Consider the following 22,295-nt stretch of genomic DNA (forward strand, 5'->3'; position numbering starts at 1 on the left):
GCAGAACATGGTCGTCCATTTATACTGGTCGAGGGAGTACCGGAAAATTCAAATTCGTCTTCGTTCGACGATTACACGTAGCGGCGACGTTGTTTTGCCCGCAGTTTATTTATTATCGCACTATGTGTATCCTAACGATATTGATACTCCGAGGCAAAACAACGTGATCCGAATTGTCGTCTAGCTCATGTGCTGCTACAAATTAAGGGGGTTCTAAAACAGCGCTCTTTTGTGATTTTTTTTTTAGAAGGGAAAGAAAGGAATGAAGCTATTGAACTTTGAGCTATGCTTTTATATATATTTAACGAATACAAAAAAATTTTTTTAAAGTAAAAAGAGAATTATACCAGATTTCTAAGCCCGTTTCATGGGCGTCTGCAGTCTTCAATCGGCGGGAAAGATCCATCTCGTAATTCTTGACGGAAACAAAAAACCAAGAAAGGAGTAAATTATTATATATTTTTCTTCTGGGTGAACTAAACAACGTCGGAAGAAAAGTTTATTCTAATTCAGGACACCCCCTTAAACGCGGTTCTGCGATACCACTACCGTGATGAATATTTTGTTCGAAAGAATCGGAATACGAATGGCAAGCGTATTTGGCAAGAAAGTGATACTAGTTTTAAAAGACATTGCCATAGTCATATCCCTAGAAACTACCGATTTAACCATCGACGAACGAAAAATTCGCCGTTAGGGTGGAGAAGTTAGGGTTAAAAAGTGGCGTCGCTAACCGGTAGGCGTCGGTGAATCGATGCGTTGGCGTCCACGGTACATCTACACGAGGTATGTGAACGCGCGGGTGTATAGCGCGTGTGGTTGCACGGTCGCCACGGTGCAGCTGCCCGGTGTCTGGTGTCCGTCCGCGGCGCGCGTGGAGGGACGCGTGCCTCGTATCTTCCTCGCCACGGCGAGCGTAGTGACGTCAACGCGCACACGCGCGCCGTATGTACATAGGTACTACATACGTAAACACGGCGGACGAGCAACACGCGCACAGCCTCCTGAATAATGCATGCCGCGTCTCTCGAGGCTGCGCGAGGCAAGGATTTTCGGATGCTTCCTGCGCCCGGTAACTATCCGGCCCTCGAACCTTGAAAAATGCTGGCCTCGGCCAAGCAGTCTCGAGATGTTCCTTTTTGCCCATACAGACCCGACACCCCGTTACAGTGACGAATCATCGTCGATGAATCTCTCGCCCCTTCCCCTTCTCTTCCTCTGCCGCATTCTTTCCATCCATCGTTTTACTTCCTCGTCCCTTTTTCCAGAGATCGTATCGAGATTTCGCCATTTTTGACGACTCACTTTATTCCACACTGCACGCACGCTAACCGCCGAACAGTCGTAAAATTGACGAAGGTCGATAAAAAGAGTTTCATCGGCTCGTGTCCGATGGTTTATCAATCGGACGTTTGGTTACTTAGGCCTTAAGTGATTAATGAGAGGTCTACTTGCGAGATATTTTCAGCGTGGAAACAGCACTGGCGCGTGTTTCTGCTTTACGTTTTGCGATTTTGATGGTACATTTGTCTTGTTCTTTGTCTTGCTCTTTCTTTTTTTTTTTTTATTCCGTTATTAAATCCTTATTCTTCCCTTATTAGTCAGTCAATGTTAAAGTACATGAAGCTGCACAAGGTAAACGTCTCTTTGATCGATTTTGAAAAAGTATTGGAGAAAAAGAAGTCGAAATACGTGTAAGGACAATATAAAATGATCTGGATGAAGGGTAATATGTAATAAACGTTTGCTTCGATAGATTACGAATAAATGTCCATTAGTTTCGTACTTGTTAATAGCCTTTTTCGTTCATACATCTAATTAATTTTACATAGGGACAATCCTAAGTTTTTAACAATTGATAACCTTCGTTTCGCATAACAATTAATATCTCTTTAGGAATGCACATTGTTAACGTTAGTGTACACTTGAAATTCAGGATAATACTGTGGCAACTGCTGCTTCTCCGAATACTTTGGTACCAAGGAACAGAATTATACGCAGTCCTCTCGTGATAAATTCAAACTTTAAATTCTTATTATACACGCTCGCAGTACAATGAAAAGGAAACCACTTGCTTCGCAAGTAGCCGTATCTCAGTCACCAGGATCACCAGGAAGGGAGGTTCACGACGAAGGAAAACCGACAAATACACAGAAAAGCTCCACACCTCTATAGTGCCATCGACAACGTCGCGAGCCCTCTGCACATCTTCTTCTTCGATCCTTTGCATTTTCACCGTTCCACGATCAGCAACGACCAACATTTATCATCGAGAGGCAGAAATTCAAGATCGATGGAAAGATCATTTGTGAGATAAAGATCGCGAATAATACTAACGTGGAAATGGCAGGAACGGCAGACGGGGGAGAGAAATTGAAAATTTCGGCTGGAGAAAAACGAAACGGTGGAAGATGAACACGGATAAAGAGAAGCGCAGGATGAGAACACAGAGAGAAAAGGGGGATACAGCGTGAAAGAGAGTAAGGAAACGTGGGATGAGGAGAGTCGGTGGAGGGGGTAGCAGAGAGAGAAAGAGAGAGGGAAAGAAAGACGCGTGCTTTCTGTGAGAAATGTGGCGCGTGCCGGCGCGTGCCCTGTAGTCACGTGCTGTCTGTCATTGGCGTAGCTCGCGCCATTTTCTTCCATCGTCGAGGAAGATGTGTTCAGGTGTAGCCATACATCTTCCTTTTTGTCCAGTTTCCCTTTGAAACTTGATCGATTCGTCAATTACTTAAATTAGATTCCGTTCTTCTTGGTTTCTTCTTTGCAACGTGGATTAAGCACACGTTCTGAATATATATATTAGAATATAATATTAGCATCGTACTAGCAATTTTGGTTTGCTTTAGTACCACGTAAGTTGCTTCCGATATTTTTTTGTGGCCAGCGCATGTAATGGGAGAAATCTTGCTCGATCGAAAGCAACGATCGATAAGAAAATCGTACGGGACGATATACATTGCTTTTACTGCTGGTGTATAATCTTTCCTTCGATGGTATGCTATAAATTACGCGTGTATGGTACAAACGAAGTTTAACTTGTAAACGTACAACGTCTTACACCGCGGATTAAATCTCAAAGTAGGAGAAGCTGAGATGAAGTAAAACGATTGATAATAGAAATTGCAGATTACATACATTTTTTGTATCTATTGTTCCAAACGTGTTATGTATATCTATGTATAATCAAATACTCTTTATGTATAATTACAATACTACATATCGCTTAATTTAGTAAACGTACTACGTGCAAACTTAATTCGCTCGATACTCGAATATGTACTAAGAACATCATAACATTATACAAAATTCTCTGAAGCAAATCAACTAGTAAATCAACGTAAAAAGAGGACGGTAAAAAAACGAAACGATCGAAACTCGTATGTAAATACGATCGACGATATGATCCTGATGGCGTCGCTTAACATCAGCCAGATAGGCTCGTAACAGCAATAACGGTTCGTTGGAATGGACGATTTCGGATTTGATAGAGTCCCTGGAACGCGAGCCCCGACATCTGGCGCTCGAATCAAAATCCGGTAATCGCGAAGGAACGGAAAGGCAGGTGATACGCCAATGGAGGATCCGCTCGGCGAACAAGGGAAAGGGAAGCATCGGGTGCTAGCCGGCTCCTCCGCGTCGGGTGCACGTTCCGCTCGGTGCATCCTCGCCTTGCATCCTTCGTGCACGCGCCTTCTTCACCCTTCGTGACTTCTGCATTCTTGATAGATTCTTACCGATTAATTCACCGGAATCCTATCGCCTGCTCGATCGAAACACGCCACAATGTCGGCAACACCATTGCTCTTGCACCTTTCTTATCTGTAGTCTTCTTTTTCTTGAATTACGGTAGCTTCTGAGATTAGTTAATTGCGCATTGATTTAACCGTTAATTGGTTTATGAGGTTACGAGGTGAGCAGATGCCATGAATATTATTAGTTACATAATTTTGTTGGAAAGTGACGCGTGTCGTTGTTGCTTGAGGGCAAGCTGTCGTTTACTCGTGTAGAAGAGTCTAGCTGTAATCTATTGGGTTGTCCGAAATGTTCCTTTCATTTTATAAGGAAGTAAGTAAGTAAAGGAAAACGTCGTGCATCTACTATATTTCACTTATGAAACGAAAGAAACTTTTCGGACAAGCTAACATAAGCTTAGATCGAAATTTTGTCTGAGTCATCCTAGGGCCATAAGGATCTGTAACGCGAGAGGGAATTTTTGGTAAACCGAAATACCAGAGTTAAATTAAATTTCCTGCTTTTTTTAAGTTTCACGTTGTACTTGCTTTGAGCGCGTTTAGATATTTTGTAAAAAAGACCATCTTATCGTTGGCAATGAATTTTACTTGGTCCTCGCCTTTCATAAACGCAGCTACATGTTCACGTTTTTCCAGCGATATAATTACACGAAAGAAATCGATACAATTTTTTAAAAAGTAAAACACACGAAGTTTGCAACGTGGTCGAAACTGGGCAAGAAAAAATATGACGCGGTGTTTGTATGCGTGACCAGTCAAAATTGCAGAATTACGTGTGACAAGTGTAGGAACGAGTGGTTGTAAGTCTCGAATGATTTCCGTGTAACGCCACAGGGAAACGGGAAGCGATCGTTGCACGCGAACCACCATGTCAGCCCCAATCTGTCCATCCGCCAATAATTACGCTCGCTCATTAATTGCCTTTCGAACACCTACTTTTTCTACCATTCACTGTTCGGTTCAGACCCGGAACGGAAGTGTTATTGGATTTGAGACGGTTCCGTTCCTTTCGAAACCGATGAATTTTTATGCCTCTTCTCTGTCGTGTTATACACGCAGATCAAAATGTAAGTTTCATAAACTTGCGCAGCCCATTAATAAGAAACGACATTTTATTTATAGCGTACTTTATATGCTCATTTCTACATTGTGGTTATCTTTCATCATCATATCCATACATTTATCGTGATATATAATTTTAAATAAATAGTTTTAAAAATTCGTACGTACACGCAGATAGAGGACACAATTTGATGCTATTTGATCTTTTACAAGCTGAGTTTTAAACAAAGATGTACACTACCAATTGTGGTTTTAAATAAACAATTTAAAAACTGCGTACGTATACGCAGATAGAGGACACAATTTGATGCTATTTGATCTTTTACAAGCTGAGTTTTAAGCAAAGATGTACGCTACCAATTGTGGTTTTAAATAAACAATTTAAAATCTGCGTACGTATACGCAGATAGAGGACACAATTTGATGCTATTTGATCTTTTACAAGCTGAGTTTTAAGCAAAGATGTACGCTACCAATTGTGGTTTTAAATAAACAATTTAAAAACTGCGTACGTATACGCAGATAGAGGACACGATTTGATGCTATTTGATCTTTTACAAGCTGAGTTTTAAGCAAAGATGTACGCTACCAATTGTGGTTTTAAATAAACAATTTAAAAAATGAGTACATACACGCGGTGTATTTGATGGTGTATTTTTCGATGCTGTTTGATCTTTTACAAGCTAAATTTTAAGCAAAGATGTACACTACCAATTGTTCACTTTGCGATATCAACTTGAATGCTTTCCACTGTTTTCATGTTTTAACTCTTTCGTTACAAATCCGTCGGTTCGTTCGCGCGTGCTTTATAATGTAAAATACTTTATAACGTAAAATACAAAAGATTTGTTAGAATTTTACAACGATCGCACCGATCCAGTGCCCTATAATACTTGCGGTAGCCAGTGTATAATTACTGACTAATACTTATCCAGAAAGGATATTCCATTAAACTTTGTGAAATTCTGAAGACACGAATTGTCACACGATCCCTGTAAATAATATTCTATGCGACCACTAATGAAATCGTCTTGTCTTTATCACCGATAAAAACGACCATATTTAACAATTAAGCGAATGATAAAACTTGAGGAGCGTGGTTAACGTTGCGGGCGCAAGCTGTTCCATGATAATTGCTGGTACTCGTTAATTATTCCTTTTACTGCTGCACCTCACCCCTCAAGCTGCGCCCGCTATTAGGTATTCTCCCTTGCACCTGCATTTTAAGCACCGTTTCGTAACGATCCACGGGATCTCGACGGGAGATTAAAAAGCTTTCGCCCGGGACAAATCTCGATGGTGTACCGTTCGAAATAACGATTGATTAATAACTATTGCCTGAAACGAAACAGCTTGTACGTTCTCGTTCTTCGCGATGTTTTTCTTTTTTTCTCCCTTTCTTTTTTTTTTTTTTTTGTCCTTTCGCATCCTCGACGTCGTCGTCGCCGTGCTGTTAAATGTAATATACGCGGCTCGATCCACACGCTTCCACGTATATTTTTCCTTCGTTTATATGCGAGTAAAATATTGCTTGAGAATCTGTTGAAATTTGTATTCCCAAAATATCGCTTCTCCGATCGATACCGCAATTTTTCTTCTTCCTAAGCCGGTGCTGCGCTTTTGCAATCGTGCGTTATCTCGCCTTCTTTTCAAACGGTTATACGATATAATTTCTCTGAAAAAAAAAAAGATTCGACGTTTACCATTCGCTTTCTGCTACATTTAAATTCAACAACGTTTCCATCTTAAACGAATTAATCTTCTTCCGTTCGACTTAGAAAAATCACATACCTAAAATCTTACGTTATATCCGAAAGAAAGGAAGAACAATTTTATATCGGTAAAGTCAAGTTAACGTTAAAGAGTCCAATTAACTGACAAATTTAGATTTACGTGTATCGTTTACACGAAGCTTTCGTTACGGACGACGAAGTTTATTTCGAAGAAATACGACTTCAATGGCATATAAAAACCGAAGATCATACCAGTAACTATATTATACTCGAAAGATATATTATACCTTTGAAAGATGCATCCTTTCGGTCTCAGGCTGGAGTGAGTCGTTCGACGAGAAAGATTTCACGCATCCTCTCCAAATGGCAGGAAGGTTTGCGGTCGGATCGTGGGACATCCATTCATACGTTTTCGCGTGTAAGCACGCAACGTGCCAAAACTGTCAAGCTGCAGGTTGGAAGAATCAACGCGACAGGAATATGTACCTCGTTCCTTTCGAGAAACCCTGTTTTCTCTTCCTTCGTCTTTGCTTCGTACGATTCCAACGTATCAAAAGCTAACACCGTTTGCCAAATTTTCAATCGCGTAATTTTTATTCACCCAGCTACTCTGTCTTTTTAGATTCGTAATATCCGAACGATCGAGAATTACCAAATTAATGGAACTAATTGGCAGGAATAATTAATGGAATTAATTTGTGGTCACTTACGAATTCACGTCACTTGTGCTCTATTTTACGAATAGATCGCGTGTGTTATGCAAAGTATTTTGAAATTTCATTGACGCTGTTACGAGATCCCACTGTGTTTTTATCTACGTTGATTAGCTTCCGATCGTATTAACGGACAAAAGAAAGCTTAAGGGAGAAGCAAAATAATTTTGCAAAATAGAATTCTACTCGACAATAGCAGCTACCGTAACCGATACGATGGAAAGCGACTAGTAGACACACACAGAGTATAGCAAATTGAAACTTATTTTCGCTCATCATCGTAATTATGACGAGACTGCGAACGTCCGCGCGTTTCTGTTTGCATTTGTGCAAAATTAAAAAACGCAGAAACCAACACAACGCGTATACGTAACACACAAAACTGTATAAAACATCCAAAGTAGACTCCTACTTGTTATAATATACGGTAACTTTTACAATCGAATTAATACAAAACAGCGTAATGTTTCGCAGTATAATCATGACAGTCGTGCCCTCTCGTAGTGCTGATGAAATTCCCAAATATTCCATACAACGCATACGATAAGGGCGTGCTACAAATTTCCTGTGATTTTCAATACATTCGCGTAAGCCACATATACGTACGAGCGTATATGAAACAATCGACTAAGAAGCAACAATTCGAATACGCACGATCAATCGTGCTTCCGTTGATGAGCGTGATTCGGTGGGTTCTTCGAAACGTTGAACGTTCGAGGCTCCTTTGATCGTTCATCCGGATGCGGTGGTCTCGTTGTAGAAGCACACGTTCCTCCGGCAAGCCGGCCGGGCGCACGCGCGCACCTTGGAGACATCGCAGGTGCAGTTACCTGCTGGTCGAGTTCTTTCTTCGTCCCTCCTACGGTAGCCAATTATGCAAGTTTCACTTATCCGAAGTTGCCAGGTAGCTCGTTATCGCGGGACGCGAGACCACGAGTGGGTTAAGGACATCGGGACCTGCTTTCAATACATTCTTCGCCACGCACTCCTCGCCACGAAAGCACTCCGTTTCCGATAATACACCGTGGCCAGGCTCTTTCCTTCTCTTTTCCATCTGTCAGCATTGTACTCTCGGTTGGAAATTTTTCTTTTGTCTACCTTTTGTCCCCTTCTATTTCGACGCCGTAGGAATCGCCTCGTTTTGTCGTGAAAGTGTGCTACGCTAAAGTTGCGTTTTAATGGGTCATCGGGATCTTGGGATATCCATGGCCTGGTGCAGGACTGTGAAGGAATCAAATTGTAAGGATATGGAAATAGGGGATGTTTAAGGCCTTCGCTGCCAATGAATCATGCTTGCTCCTCCTTATTTTCACTCCCTTGGATTATCCGTTGAAATTAATTACTGTAGAGAAGGACGAGCCAATTCTTCGCTCGTTCTGCCATGAAATTGTTATAATAACTTTTTCTCCTTGGGATATATGCACGCGTAAGAGATACAATTCACGTGGAGTAAATTGGAAATCGACTGATTTAGCTCGACTACCTGATTATCGAGGTTTCCGAGATGACCTGGTTGATAGGTCGGAATGTCCTGTTTAACGTCTTTTCGTATTTCAAGATAATGGTTCACGAGGAAATAAAAGTTTATTCGGTTCGCGGATTCTCCTCGTTATTTATGATCTTTCGTCCAGATTGGTTACTGTTAGAGTTCAAGTTCGGACAAGCGAATTCAATCGACCGATTGAATCTACGATCTGTTGGAATACAATTTTGCATTTCAATAAAAATATAGCGGTAAGCGGAGTTCCGTAACTTGTAAAAACTGTTTGTTATTTAGAGAATTTGGGTAGAGGAATAATTTTAATCGTCGGATATTACCCTTGCATCTTGATTTCCTGCTTGAAATAAGATATTTATTATACTGGCAAAAACAGTTTACATATGTAATAGTAGATGTACATTATACATTTGCGAAGATTGCGATCGATATTTTGTGACAAGCGAGAAAGTAGTTTAATTGCCTGGAAACAAGTATTCGTCGTGACTGACAAGGTAGGAATTAATGATTCCGAACTGGTGGTCAAGTGTAATTCACACGAAATTAAACTGACCGCGTGAGTTTTTCAATTCTTGGCCATTTTTGGAGAAAGAGTTGCCTGCGATAAACGAGTAGTTTGGTATATTCGCGAAATGACAGTTTGTAACGTGCTATTATTTAAAAAATTAATAAAACCTTTAACGCCAAGTGGCATATACCGATTTATAGGAAATTCCGTTCTCCCATCTTAGTTTTCCCATCGTTTTCATACCAGTTCGATACTTTCGTTTCTACATTATCGAGTGTCCATGTCAAAGATATTTACACATGAAATATATAATTAGTACTAATAACATTAATTACATTAGCCTCGTGGGAAATTTATTGCTTACGTCGAATTATTTATCACCGGTCCAAGGTAATTTAAATATAAAATAGTCGATATACAGGATTTCACTTTTTAATCCGTTCTTCTACACAGATATTTTTAAACCGGACGTTATCTAGAAAATTATTTAACAATGTAATTTCAATGTTACGATTAACTAGATTTTTATCGATTCATTTCAAAAACGATTTAAACGCATTAAAAAGTTGGTGAACTTGTGAATACTTACATATAATAGTAGTAGTAGTAGTAGTAGTAGAAGTAGACAGTATCTTATCGTACCGTCCTTACGTCTCAATATTCTCGGATACGATACCTGTAAGAATACTTTACGTATAATACCTAATCTATAATACCTAAGATTACAAATAATCTCGTAATATTTAAAAGCGTCGAATATTTCTATCAAAAATGATCTTTACCATTGCGTTCCCGAATCAAAGAGTTTGTCGCGTGTACCGCCGCTCCTTGGAAACCCTTGATTTAAAAAAAGAGAAAGAAAAAGGTAAAGGCTCGACTCGCGGAAGTGAATAATTTTCGTTTCTGAGAACGCGGGAGATCGCAGCAATAGCGTGGTCCTGACCTACATCGACTGGAAGTCGATTGTAGTGCCACGACGACGACGACGACAACAACGAGGCGTTCGATTCCACTTTCGGATACGTTCTCTCGATAACATTCACCGTTGCGGTGCCGATGGAAGACGTCAAGGTCACGGATTGGTGGCTGCCTAATCCAAATTCGACTAGAACGTCGCGCGCGATTATCGAAGGTGGACCCGGTTCTAGGAAGGCGGCCCAATAGAACGTGTTCGGTCGGCGCAGACGCACTGGCGGCTCTCCTTCTTCGCGCGACCCGCGCCGAATCAAATCTACGCCGCGGCGCTAGTATGCGCGCGCATCGCTCTCGCTCCGCCGTCTCGGCTGCCTATTGGTCTCACAGAATCGTCCCGGTCTCGCTGCTCTCTCACAGATGCGTAAGATCAACTAATCCGTACACAGACAATTTCCTCTCCTATCCCGCTCTTACGATACGCCATTTTCCGTACATTCGTACGTTCGAGTTGTTCTATTTACGATTATTTACGGTTAATCGAGATTCGAAATTTCGCGCGTAATTTCTTCCCGAGGTTCCGATCTGTGTGTTCTGATTCATCGGTCTATCGCTTCTACGTTTAGCAGCTGTTTAGTATCCATTTAGTATCTCTATGTGTTATGAATATTCAAATTATAATTATGATATAATTTGAATATTTGAGCTGAGGTTAGAATCCTTTTTTTCTTTTTTTTTTTTTGTAAACTGAGAATATTGCGTTTTTCGGTTGGGCTATCGCGATTTCTGTTAGGTAAGGTAGGGTTAGGTATATGTTGATAGAGATTTAAGATGAATTAAATTGCAGTCTGCGTATGATAATTCTTTAGCAAAAGTAAGATAGGAAATCAATGAATTTCAAAGTTACGTTCCAGTGTGTAGGTTATGTAAGTTAAGTACCCGGTGAACGTATTTGATATTCAAAGAAATACGTATTAATTCAATGGTTAAAATTATAGTAAATAGTCTCTATCTAAAATCGATGGAAAAACAGTTCTTTCAACTTGCAGCGCTCATTTTCAACCAATTTCAATCAAGGTCAGGTGTACGATTCGACGCGATCGCTATTTAACCCTTTAATGTTCTCGTTCGAAATTAGCAAGATATCCATCATTTTCACGAACGCATATGCGTATGCATTGATATTGAGATGTAAGAAAAAATTCGATAGAAACAACGTAGATGTGTTTCAACGATCAAGCAACTTTGCCCAAAACGACTTCCGATTTCAAATATATTCAATTTTAACGCGAGAAATCGATACGATAACGCCAGCGTCCCGAGATTGGAGAATTCGATGCAACGGTTAACGTCTGTGCAAGCGGCTTCCGAAACGCGCTCGCGTGCATCCGTCCGCCGGAAAGAGGAAGGAAGATTCTCTGCTGTCCGACTATCCTTGTCAAAGAGGGGATGAAGCAACGCGCACCCCACCAGCGCGCTACTTCCCATGGGTTAAACTTAGCCGCATGCGAACTCGGTAGGCGTGGCCTCCAGGTAGCAGAGAAGCGCAGGTGAGAAGAGAGAAAAGCCGAGCAGGTAAGCAGCCGAGCCACGGGCAGACTGCGACGCGCGCTCCACGCGAGACCGTGCGTGTACCCTCGTCGGTCAGACCGGGGTCAGTCAGGGTCCTGCTGTTAGTCAGGACGCTCCGAGAGCATCTTCCGGAACATCAACCAACGGACAGCTGTCGGGTTACCTGTGCAACTCTTCTTTGCTCCACGGATCGTCCGATTCCGTCTACTCGCTCGCTCGTTTCATCGACCGTCTCTGACGATTGGACGAAAATTATTCCGTTACCAACTGCGTACAACGTTACTTCCCTGTGATAGAAAAATCATCCGGCTGGAAAGAGTGTTGAAAATACGTTTCTTAGAGAAGTGTTACTCGTCTCGCATCCGTAATAATCGATTCCAAGCATCGAACTGAACCGCCTTGGACGCGCGAACCGGGTACCAGACCGCGACCTTGGCGAACCACGTGGAGGATCGCCAGAGAGCAGACCAGTGAATGGAAAAACTGTACGTGCGTCGGGACTGTCTGTGGGGTTGATACCGATTGTGTACGTCGTTTGTGCGTTCCTGGATCTAGTGCCAATAAAAAGAGACTACGATTCGCTGCTCGCCTCCATGAACAGTCGCGAGACTTAGGGGACCAATCGATCGACCAATTGGACGCAATGTGCGGTAAGTTTCTTCCGCATCTCTTCGCTTTCCTCTCGTTGCTCTTTTCTCTCGCCGTGATTCGCGCGAATGGAATCGATCGATTGGCGCGAAGCGTCCTGGTAGCAGAGAGACAAGTTTCACGAGGAGATGATACGGTGCTTAAGAAAACGAATCTCGCCTCCGGTTGAATTTACCATTAATATACCATCGACCTTGCGTTATTTTTGACGTATTGCGATGGAAATTTATGGGAAAATTATGATATTAAATATGATTCGGCGATTATCTCGATGATGTTAGCTGATTTGATATATGACACTTGAAGATATGGAAGTTGTTCTCGTGATATTACATTTATTTTCGTAATTCTGCGGCGGGAATTTCCCTCTAGAAATATTGCAGCGATAAAATATCCATAAAATTACCCTGATTTTTCTCCATGTAAGTGCATATACAGGCTGTTTCCTTTTTGTGTTTTATCCGCTCTAAAGAGAAGATATCGGCTTCTCGATGATGTCGATTTACCAAGGAGGATTACGTATTTCGTTAAGCCGAGAACGGATGACGGTATCGGTTTAATCAGATTACTTCTTCTTCTTCTTCTTCTTCTTGTACTTCTTGTAGTTTCGTCAATCTCGCAGAAAGTATACGGATTCTCAGGTTATTAGTTTTTGGCGATGAAAAAATACCTTTCGTATTTAGTTTGTCAGGTTTAGTTTTTAACTGTTTTTGTAATCTAGAAAAGTTTACAATTATCGCCTGTTGCAAATTGAAATTTATGAATAGCCATTTCGAAATTTCAAAACTATTCTCTTATTTGATGGAGATTCTAAAGGAATCTTGACTTAAAACCGATACAATGCCAAACTATTCGCTGCTTCTAATTATAACGTTACAAATTAATTGTACCATTGTTGTATCGCGTGAAGATCGTGTACATTTTTAATGGAATAAATAAAAGGGAAAAGGATCGAAGGAACGATTTAAAAAATTAATTATAGCGAGATAAGAATTTCAAAACGAAAAATCTTCCTTGTCACGAGACTCGTAGGAGACACTCAAATTTTCAAGGTTATTCGAAATATTCGTATTATCGCGACCTTGTATATCTGCCGCATTAAAAGATATATTAAAAGTGTGCATACGCTCGGAACGTACACAGGAACAGGAATGTTATTAGCGCACATGAATGGCAGCAGCAAATATTTGTACGTATTGGCAGTGACGTTAAAACAGATCAAAGTAATCGCAAATCCTGTTTCAGAATGTCATAATTCAAATTCACATTCACCGCTCATCTCTTCGATAAATTCGCTTTCCACGAATTTCAGGGTCTTTCGTATTTAGCATGACAAATATTAAAATTTAGTATAATATTGGTACAAAATAGTATTTATAGCATTTAGAAACCATAAGGTTATTTCGATGGAAAGTTTTGCGAGAGATAGCGTTATAATTTGGTGGGAAAAAATATTTTGTTTATTTTATTTATTTATTTATTTATTTATTATAATTTAATCCGTGCCTTTCGGCTTTGGACGAACTTTCGGTTCCACGTCTCTTACGCTTCTTTTGCTCCTTATACATCTACCTCCCCTCTTATCTGCTCTATTGTATTGCACTCGCTTGAATTAAAAAATATAAAATTCTAAAAGAGAACAGACGCGGTTGTGAAATTTGTAATATTAGGTTGTCCGAAAAGTGTCTTTCCTCTACAGACCCGTCTTTTGAAACCTAATCCATCGAACGTTGTGATCTTTATTTTGATAGAACTTTCGATATATTTGATTCGATAAAATAACGCAAAACGAAAAATATTGCGCGTCCGTTATTTCCTTATAAAACGGAAGAAACTTCTCCGACGACCTAGTATATAGAAGTCATGGAACTTCGATGGAAAATCCTGCAACAAATAATAACACAGTGTATCGGAAAAACAGAGTTCGTCGTAAAAAAGAAATCGTAGCACTTGGAAATTATAAGCGTTCGATCGAAAATGTCACGAAATAATAGTACGATGACTCATTAGAAAAATAGATTTCGTCGCACGTTTACTTTTCGTTGAAATTTTCGAATAAATTCCGTTTCGTTTTATTGAAAGAACAAGACCAAGTGTTTGCACAATCTCTTTAGTAAGAGAGTAGATAAGTGCCAGATTTTTACCGGACAGCTGTTCCTATCAATGATTAAGATTCTCTTAGTTTCGTGGCCCCAGAAGCGTTCGCTGAAGGGGAGAGACGGAAACGCTGACGTTCGTTGATGCGTACACTTGTTTATACATATTTTAACGAAGCGAAGAATCGGTGACCAGATGGATCGATTCTCACCTACGATCACGTTCAAGATTTCCAGTGAAACGTCTTTTCGGCTACCTTTTTCGTAATTACGTGGCAGACTATCATCAATCGATCGAAACATCTGTCATTCGTCAACGTTGATTTCGAAATGTGAAGAAGCTGGAATGTAAATCACAATGCGTATTGAGTAAATCATATTGATAGATCGTACGGAATAAATGAAATTTGAGAAAATTGTAAAATCGAATCTCGTTTACCAACACGTTTTTCCTCTTTTGCGGACCACCAGAACGCTGAACGTACATCCTTTTGTTTCGTTGAGAGTTCCAGTCTCGTTTAGCCGTGTTCGGTCGTATTTAGCCAAAAGTCGAAACTATAATTTTTTTTCTCCTCCTTTTTTTCCTATAACAATATGCAAGCAATTTTAAAGCTGACTTGTAAGTAGGTAATGGTCGGTGATTGACATCGAACTCGGACATTATCGTTCGTTATCTATGCAAAAGAGCAGCCACTCATACAGTCGTGTTTGCAAATCGCATTACAGATTTATTCAAACAACGAGGCGCGATTATTAACTATGTCTGTGTATATGTACGAACATTATCTATTACCTGAAAACCTTCGACTTTAACGATTCACGTTTTCTTCCATTGTTGTGTGCTCGTGTCTCCTTATGCCTTTCGGAGAAGCTTACTACGCAAGAAAGTTATTCGGTTTCCTTTTGCCTTAGAATATTAATCTTATTATTAATATTAATGCAACTTCGTTATTTTTCTGACCGATACGTTCGTTTATGAAATTAAGCCTGTTAATCTGTTCTTCGGCTCATTCTCTTACTGCGTTCTGCTTGGAGTACGACTTTGAAAAGCGTTGAAAGTAATCGAAATTGATTTGCCACAAAGGGCTTATTGTAATCAGGTAATTGAATCGCGCGAGAAATTCGTCTAAGTAGCGCGTGATAACGGAGAATTCTTTGAGTCGATCGAAGGAGAATTTAGCTGAATGTTGGAAATATCCGGTAGACGTGATATCACCACAACGCTGATAATAATAACGACGGCAATAAATAGAAAGGCAATTGTTTTAAAAAACATAACATATTTTACGAGGCTGTGTAATTTTCTTTCACGTTACTACGAATATCTAAGGTCAGATATGTTACTATAAAAAGATTAATATTGCGAAGGACAGAGGAAAATTATAGCCTTAACAATTAAACAGCGTTAGTTAAAGAGTCGTTAGTCAAATGCCGATAAAAATGTACACTCTGTATATATTGGCAGAAACTATTTATAAGATATCTAACCGTAGTGCAATTTGTTTTTACTTTGTTTTCGATTTTTAAGCTTTTAAAAGGATAGATGATGGATAGATGAGATCTTATTGATTGCTAGCTTATCAGAGTTGGCCGCGAATAAAGTTCGTCGGACAATCACGTCCGTTTCAGCGTACGATCAGATTAGGAGCACTGTCTCTTGGATGGACACGCGCACGCATGTTCTACGATGTATAATTCATAGTTCTGGTTCGGGGGAGGAGCATGTTTCTGATTTTCCCTATAAATCTGATAGCCGTGGCTACCTATGACTCGCGAGAATAACGCATTAACTGGGCTCCCATCTAAATGCAATAGAAATGCATTTTAAAACAGGACACGCGCAATTTTCTTTATATCCCGCCCGTTTCAATTCAATAAAAACAGAATCCTTGTAACAATTGCACACCATTTTCCATATTCTTTCGATCGAGTATTCGATCTGATAGATGCTATGCGTTAACAACGCGATTTTGGACACTTTCGTTCGAAATAATGAAACGTTCTTCTGGTCTTTGGCTTTCGTTGAAATATTCGAAGGATACAAAAGATCGTTGAATCTTTTATTCTACAGAAAATATCGAACAATCGGCACAATTTCGTTGCAACTCTCAAACAGGCCAATAACTTTATGGCGACCCTGTTCGATGGAAAAGAAAGATATTTATTACTCGATCGTTGTTTCAATGAAAAACGTATTTGTCGCCCGTAGGGTGCGATTCTCCATCTGCATTAAACAATTTTTGTAATGCCACGATAACGTTGAACGATAAGTAAATCGTGAATGTTTATTCAAATTTGTACGATACCTAGAATTTCGAAGTTGGAAGCCAGGTGGCCAATTGTCTTATCTACTACGTATCACAAAGAGTACCATATTTTGAACATTTCATATATTTTTCCGTATTACGTACATTCTGTGCGTTCGTGCGCCTTCAAATTTTCAACGATCGCATAAAAGTGCTCAGTCTAGCGACAGCAGGAGCGTGCAAAAGATGTATAAAAATGTATGTTTCCACGGTTTGCTCGTCAGAAGCGGTGCCGCGTACTTGGTACATGAAACCGGAACTTCACTACAGCGCCATTGGAGTTCCGGCGGGCGCTCTGTCACCCCCGGCCACGCTTTCACCGCCTAGCAGCCCTAGCGTCACGTTGCCGCCTTCGCCGTGGAGTCCTGGCGCGGCAGCAAGTAGCTTGAACACCGCGGCGACATCCTCCAATCCTTCGGTTTCCTCCACGAGCCTCGGCCAACCGACGCCGGACCGTTTCAGCGCTTTCACCCTGGTCTCCACCTGCAATCCCGACGCCAGGCTTCAGAATCTACCACTGACCACCACAGCCACGGCACGAGGTAACACAATCGCCAGTATCCTTACTACTCTGCGGGTATTTATGCAAATTCACACGATATTGCGTGGTTTATTCGTTTATCAACTATTACGTACGATTACCGTAATATCGTACTATCGTGTGACCGTTCCATTGTTTGTTTCAGGGTATGAAATTCCTTTCAGATATGGCTATTGGTATCAAAATGGTACGAATATAGCGTTACGTTGTACGTATTAGAGATAGGAGGATGTTGCAGACTTGTATCTACCGTAGAAAATAGAAAATATTGTAGGAAATGATTTGATCTTAATATTTAGCTTCCGTCAAGATGTTTGTAATCTGAATAGATCAATCGATCATCGACTGTTACTGTCGCAGCGCGTCATCTTCGAGCAATCAGGCAAATGCTCGTTATATCAAGTTCGTTAGAAATTCTTTATTTTTATGAAATTTTGTTATTGTTCGTGCTGAGAATTTTGGATCTTTGGAGCCGAAATAATATTATGGGGACGCAAAATTTACACTTTTAATTAATATCTAAATAGTTATACATTTATTTAATGGACGATCTCTATTATATTTATCGATGCATATTTGCATTTCTTCTGTACCCGACTGTTAACCGACGACTCTTCCAGATGCTTCTAACGACTGAACAGTTTGCATCCATCCGTTTTTGAGACGCCGCGCACACACATACTCCCACGCACTGATACTCACGTACAAGTATTCTTACTGCGCGTTTAACACAGTCCAGCACAGAAAATTATACATATCTCAGCAGTTCGATATATTCGCTGATTGTTATCTTCGTATAACTATAACAAGGTTTTATAGCATATGTCTGACCAGAATCAGTTGCGACTACTTGATATGTCCGACCGAGGAACAGAGCATGAACAGACCATGCTACTTCGCAAATATAGGGTCGTATTCGTGTCAATGCAGTCAGCCAGATTTAGAACTAAACCATTTAACCTGCTGTTCTTGGTTCATACGTGTAACGTACCTAGCGGGTATTTAAATACTGCAGCTAGTAATCGTATAATTTATTTTACATATAACTGCAAAGAGATCGCGAAAATTGTCTCGTTTTATGTTACTTCGTAAATAATGGAAGCTTAATCTGTATCAACGTTCGGTCGGTCAAATTTAGAAGCAAACGTCAGCCCATTTAAGCTCTCTTGATCTTCTATTCTCGGTTGAAATATTTATATCGGTTATAGCTCACCTCATTATATCGAATAGTCGTATCTCAATCGTTAACGAATATCCAATGTTGTCCATCTAAAAATAAACGTCCTTTTTTACTCTATCCAGAAATAATGACGGAGTTTCCTAGGAAAAAGAAAAAGGAAATATGAAAGGAAACGGACGCAGGCATAAGAGAATAAATTCAGTCGGAAAGTTCACTGTATTAATAATTTTTTAACGCTTTTTCAAGTCATCTTAGACCCAATCATATCTTCCCGTTGTCAGGAATTTGTTCAACTTTGACGGAGATACGAAACAATTGTTCTTATATATATTTTTTAGTTTCATCTTAAAGCATTTAAAAGTAGTTTTTAGATATTTTTGTGAAACTTAAAAATATTAAAAGTCTCTTTGATTCGTTGAAATAGAAAGGTTGGAATCAAAATTCGAAGACCAAATGGGATTAACATTAGCTCTGAATCGGACAACTTTAATCTTTCTATATTTACAAAATAAATACAAATTTCATAATAATTCGATTGTTTGAGAGAAAAATACAGCTTTTTAGAAAATACGTGTTACATGTTTAGCATAAACCTACAGATCCTTTGTACGAAACTAATTCCTCAACTAATACCTGGCTAGTAGAAAGACGATAGAGTCGAGGATTACCGGGTTTTTCGTGTTAAATAGAAATTTTCTGGCTTCCAGAGATGCGTTGTGGTCTGATGTATGGTGGTTATGGGTCGACCGGGGCTGCATGGTGGGCTGCTCAACACCAGTTGAGTCTCTTGCTGCCCCATTCCCTGTTGCCACCCTCGAGGATTTCTAACCAGCAAACTACACCAGTTGCGAATTGCTCACCTATTCACCCGGAACCCCTGAACACGTCCAGAGCTGGCTCGCCACGAAGATGCACCCCGGAGAAGGCAAAGTTCGGTGAGAATTTTAATTAAGAGGGCAGTTTGTGGAAAATTACACGAGCTGACTGTAACGATCAATTTCGACGGACGTTCTATGGAAATGGTAGCGTGAGAATGAACGGGATGACAGAAACATTTTATAGCTTGAGAATATTATACTACACGATAGTTTGAAAGAACGTTAATATTATTATCACTGTGGAAATATTAATATCTTTTTTCTACGAGTAATCGCGTTAGATTTATCTTCGTTGCTGTTTAAAGTCGAACGAATCTTTCGGAGGAATAAATTGTCGATCGATCGATCGAACGTTTATTTAAATACACGCGGGACGTCCACGGAAAGCAACAAAATTGCCACGATGCTTATAGAACGCGATAAACATTGTCCTGTATCAGGTGTTAATTTTGTAATCGTATATTTTCCGTCTACTTAATAATATCATTCCTGTCAGTCAGTTGCAACGTGCACAGTAGGTTGTTTCCATTTCCAGAATTATCCCGCGTACTTTTAATGGCACTTGCTACGCACGTGTTTGCCCACTGCCGCGATTAACTTTCATTCTCCAAAGTTAGAACTGTGAAATTACATTTGAAATCCTACTGGTCACGGTGTTGAGTTTAACAAGTAATAATCGCGTCGGGATTTCCATTTGGACCAATAATTTTGCTATTTACGCGACAAGAAGAGATTCAACTGCCAGCATTAAATCCCAAAGTAAATCATTTTTCGTGTACATCGGCAAGCTCTATCAAATTTATTCTTATTAATTCAATTTCACCACTCACGATTCATAAGTCGGCTGCGACGATAAAAGAAGCTTAAGTTTCCTTTAAACAAGTCACGAAATAAATCACTTTCCGAATACGTCAACCAGATTTACTGCGTTTTATCTTAAAATTCCATCGAGGTCCTCCTTAAGATTCCCATGAGATTTCTCGACGCAACCAGCCGACGAAAAAGGCGTAGAAATACGCGAAAGGCTTTAAAAAAGTGGCCGACAATTTTGTCGTAAGCAGAGTAAGTAGGTAATATCGATCCTGTTCTGCGAGCAGTTGGCAAACGGTCGGTTATCACCACCGACGTTTACGTTTATCGTCATCGATAACAAAGAGAGAACCTGTTATTAAACTAATTATCACGAATCCCTTTCGGTACTGTACAACGTTCCGATAATTGTCGGTGATTATGCCACGTAAACGTTTCTGCGCAGTCTGGTGAACGATAACGAATTAGGTTCGTATTCGTTGTTTGTGTATCCACGACAATAGAATACTTTCGTGATGTATGCGGGTGACAAGCGTTAGCTTAGAATCCTCGTCAAACAAATTGAAGAATATCTTACGATTTTTCTGTGATTCGAACAAAATGAAATATAATATTCTTCGACTATTTTGCTGTATTGAGCTAAACAGTGATTGGTTCTATTATTTTCTAAATTTAGAATGCGAAGCTTCAGATTATGCGTTTTATCATTTGCGTATATGGAGATTTATATTTCTACCTTGAACTTAGCGAAAACTTACCGAAAATTTGTAATTACGATGATATTCTAACTATAATATAGTTATAACGATTAATTGGATTATAACATAATTATAATGATATTAATGGAAGCAAGAGTTTCTTTAAATTGTTTGAAAGAAATTTCTATCCAAGAATCGACTCTGTTACAGTTATTATACAAAATAGAACATTTTTGTAACATAATTTTCAGAGGAGGAGGCGCCGCTAAACTTAAGTACCAAACCTAACGACGTTTCGTCCACCATGAACCGAAAGAGTGAAATTTGGTCACCAGGAACAGTGTGCGAGAGAGAAGCGAAAGAAACCAGGGTACTATCATCCAGGAGTCCATCGTCGACGCCTGTAATCACTCGACAAATCCATCATTCACCGTTGACACCGCCCTCCTCTTCAGAAAGGACATTCCAAGTGAGTTTTCCATGTCGAAACGTCTTTCTTTCTTTAAATCTTGAAGAAGCGAAACTCGAGGAAAGATACATATATGGGAAGAAATATAGTTAATTGTTTTACAAATTTTGTTTTCCCAGCAGATATCTAGCTCTAAATTAACAAGTCGGGTATTTTTCGTCTAAAGTAATTAACCAACGAGAAAGTGAGATAAGAAAGAAGCAGATCCAAATGTTTTTGTAAATTATTATCAGATTCTAGTTGTTTCCTCGATCCAGATGTCTTATACTTTCAATCGGAATATTAATTCCAAGTTAAAACGATGTTAGATTAAAGTTAATCGAAGGATTCATAGATTATTCAGAACGGTACCTTTGTCCCAAAGAAATCAATAGAGAAAATGGTAAAAGGGCAATATCACCTGATGGAGCTAACTCGAATCGTCGTCGGACAATAAGGTGGTGAAATGTTTTTCAGAGAACACGACGATTATCGCTCTAGGAAATCTCTACACGACCACAGTGTCCTCTTCTTGACCACTCGGTTGATCGTCAAAAACAAATATTCTCATTTTTGTGTATTCTTTTACGACCTTCGTAAATACTCTAATGAGCTTTCTCCGAGGTTCGATACTCTCCAGCTCGTAAACAAAATCACGGTCAGGCAGACACCTACTCGAATAGCGTCAATTTTTCCAACATTTTATCTAGATTTATCCGTTTTCTCATTCCTTTTCACGTTGTTCCATTCTTTCTCTTTTGCTTCCTTTTTTTCCTTTTTTTTCATTTTTCTTCGTGCGAGGTGTTTTAACATTAAACGTTTAGTTAACGTGTTAATATTCATATTCAGCGAATATATAAAATTTCCAACAGTCACGTAGATGGATGATATTTTGAAACATCAAGATACTCTTATAACGTTTTTACTTGGAGGAAAC

The 22,295-nt window shown here is 39.8% G+C and overlaps 1 protein-coding gene and 1 long non-coding RNA gene across 8 annotated transcripts in view; one reads left to right on the forward strand and one right to left on the reverse strand.

Moving 5' to 3' along the window:
- Positions 1 to 3,117: 3,117 nt before the first annotated feature.
- LOC122574948 lies at positions 3,118 to 10,900 on the reverse strand. Of its 7 annotated transcripts, XR_006319250.1 has the most exons (6): positions 10,052 to 10,900; positions 9,859 to 9,945; positions 9,634 to 9,744; positions 9,437 to 9,531; positions 6,838 to 9,359; positions 3,118 to 6,492 (listed from the first exon to the last, which is right to left on the reverse strand). It is a non-coding gene; the product is annotated as an uncharacterized LOC122574948 (long non-coding RNA). The 7 variants fall into 7 exon arrangements; XR_006319251.1 differs by having other exon boundaries at positions 6,838 to 9,531; XR_006319245.1 differs by having other exon boundaries at positions 9,437 to 9,744; positions 10,052 to 10,898.
- An 827-nt stretch (positions 10,901 to 11,727) lies between these two features.
- LOC122574945 (zinc finger protein 628-like) overlaps positions 11,728 to 22,295 on the forward strand; it is a 39,580-nt gene continuing 29,012 nt past the window's right edge. The window contains exons 1-4 of the mRNA XM_043743219.1: positions 11,728 to 12,403; positions 17,028 to 17,345; positions 19,232 to 19,459; positions 21,162 to 21,379. Coding sequence (XP_043599154.1) covers positions 12,397 to 12,403; positions 17,028 to 17,345; positions 19,232 to 19,459; positions 21,162 to 21,379 — 771 coding nt within the window. The 5' untranslated portion in view covers positions 11,728 to 12,396. The remainder of the gene's footprint in view (positions 12,404 to 17,027; positions 17,346 to 19,231; positions 19,460 to 21,161; positions 21,380 to 22,295) is intronic.

The sequence above is a fragment of the Bombus pyrosoma genome, linkage group LG14 (genome assembly GCF_014825855.1).
Source record: "Bombus pyrosoma isolate SC7728 linkage group LG14, ASM1482585v1, whole genome shotgun sequence".
Lineage (NCBI taxonomy): Eukaryota > Metazoa > Arthropoda > Insecta > Hymenoptera > Apidae > Bombus > Bombus pyrosoma.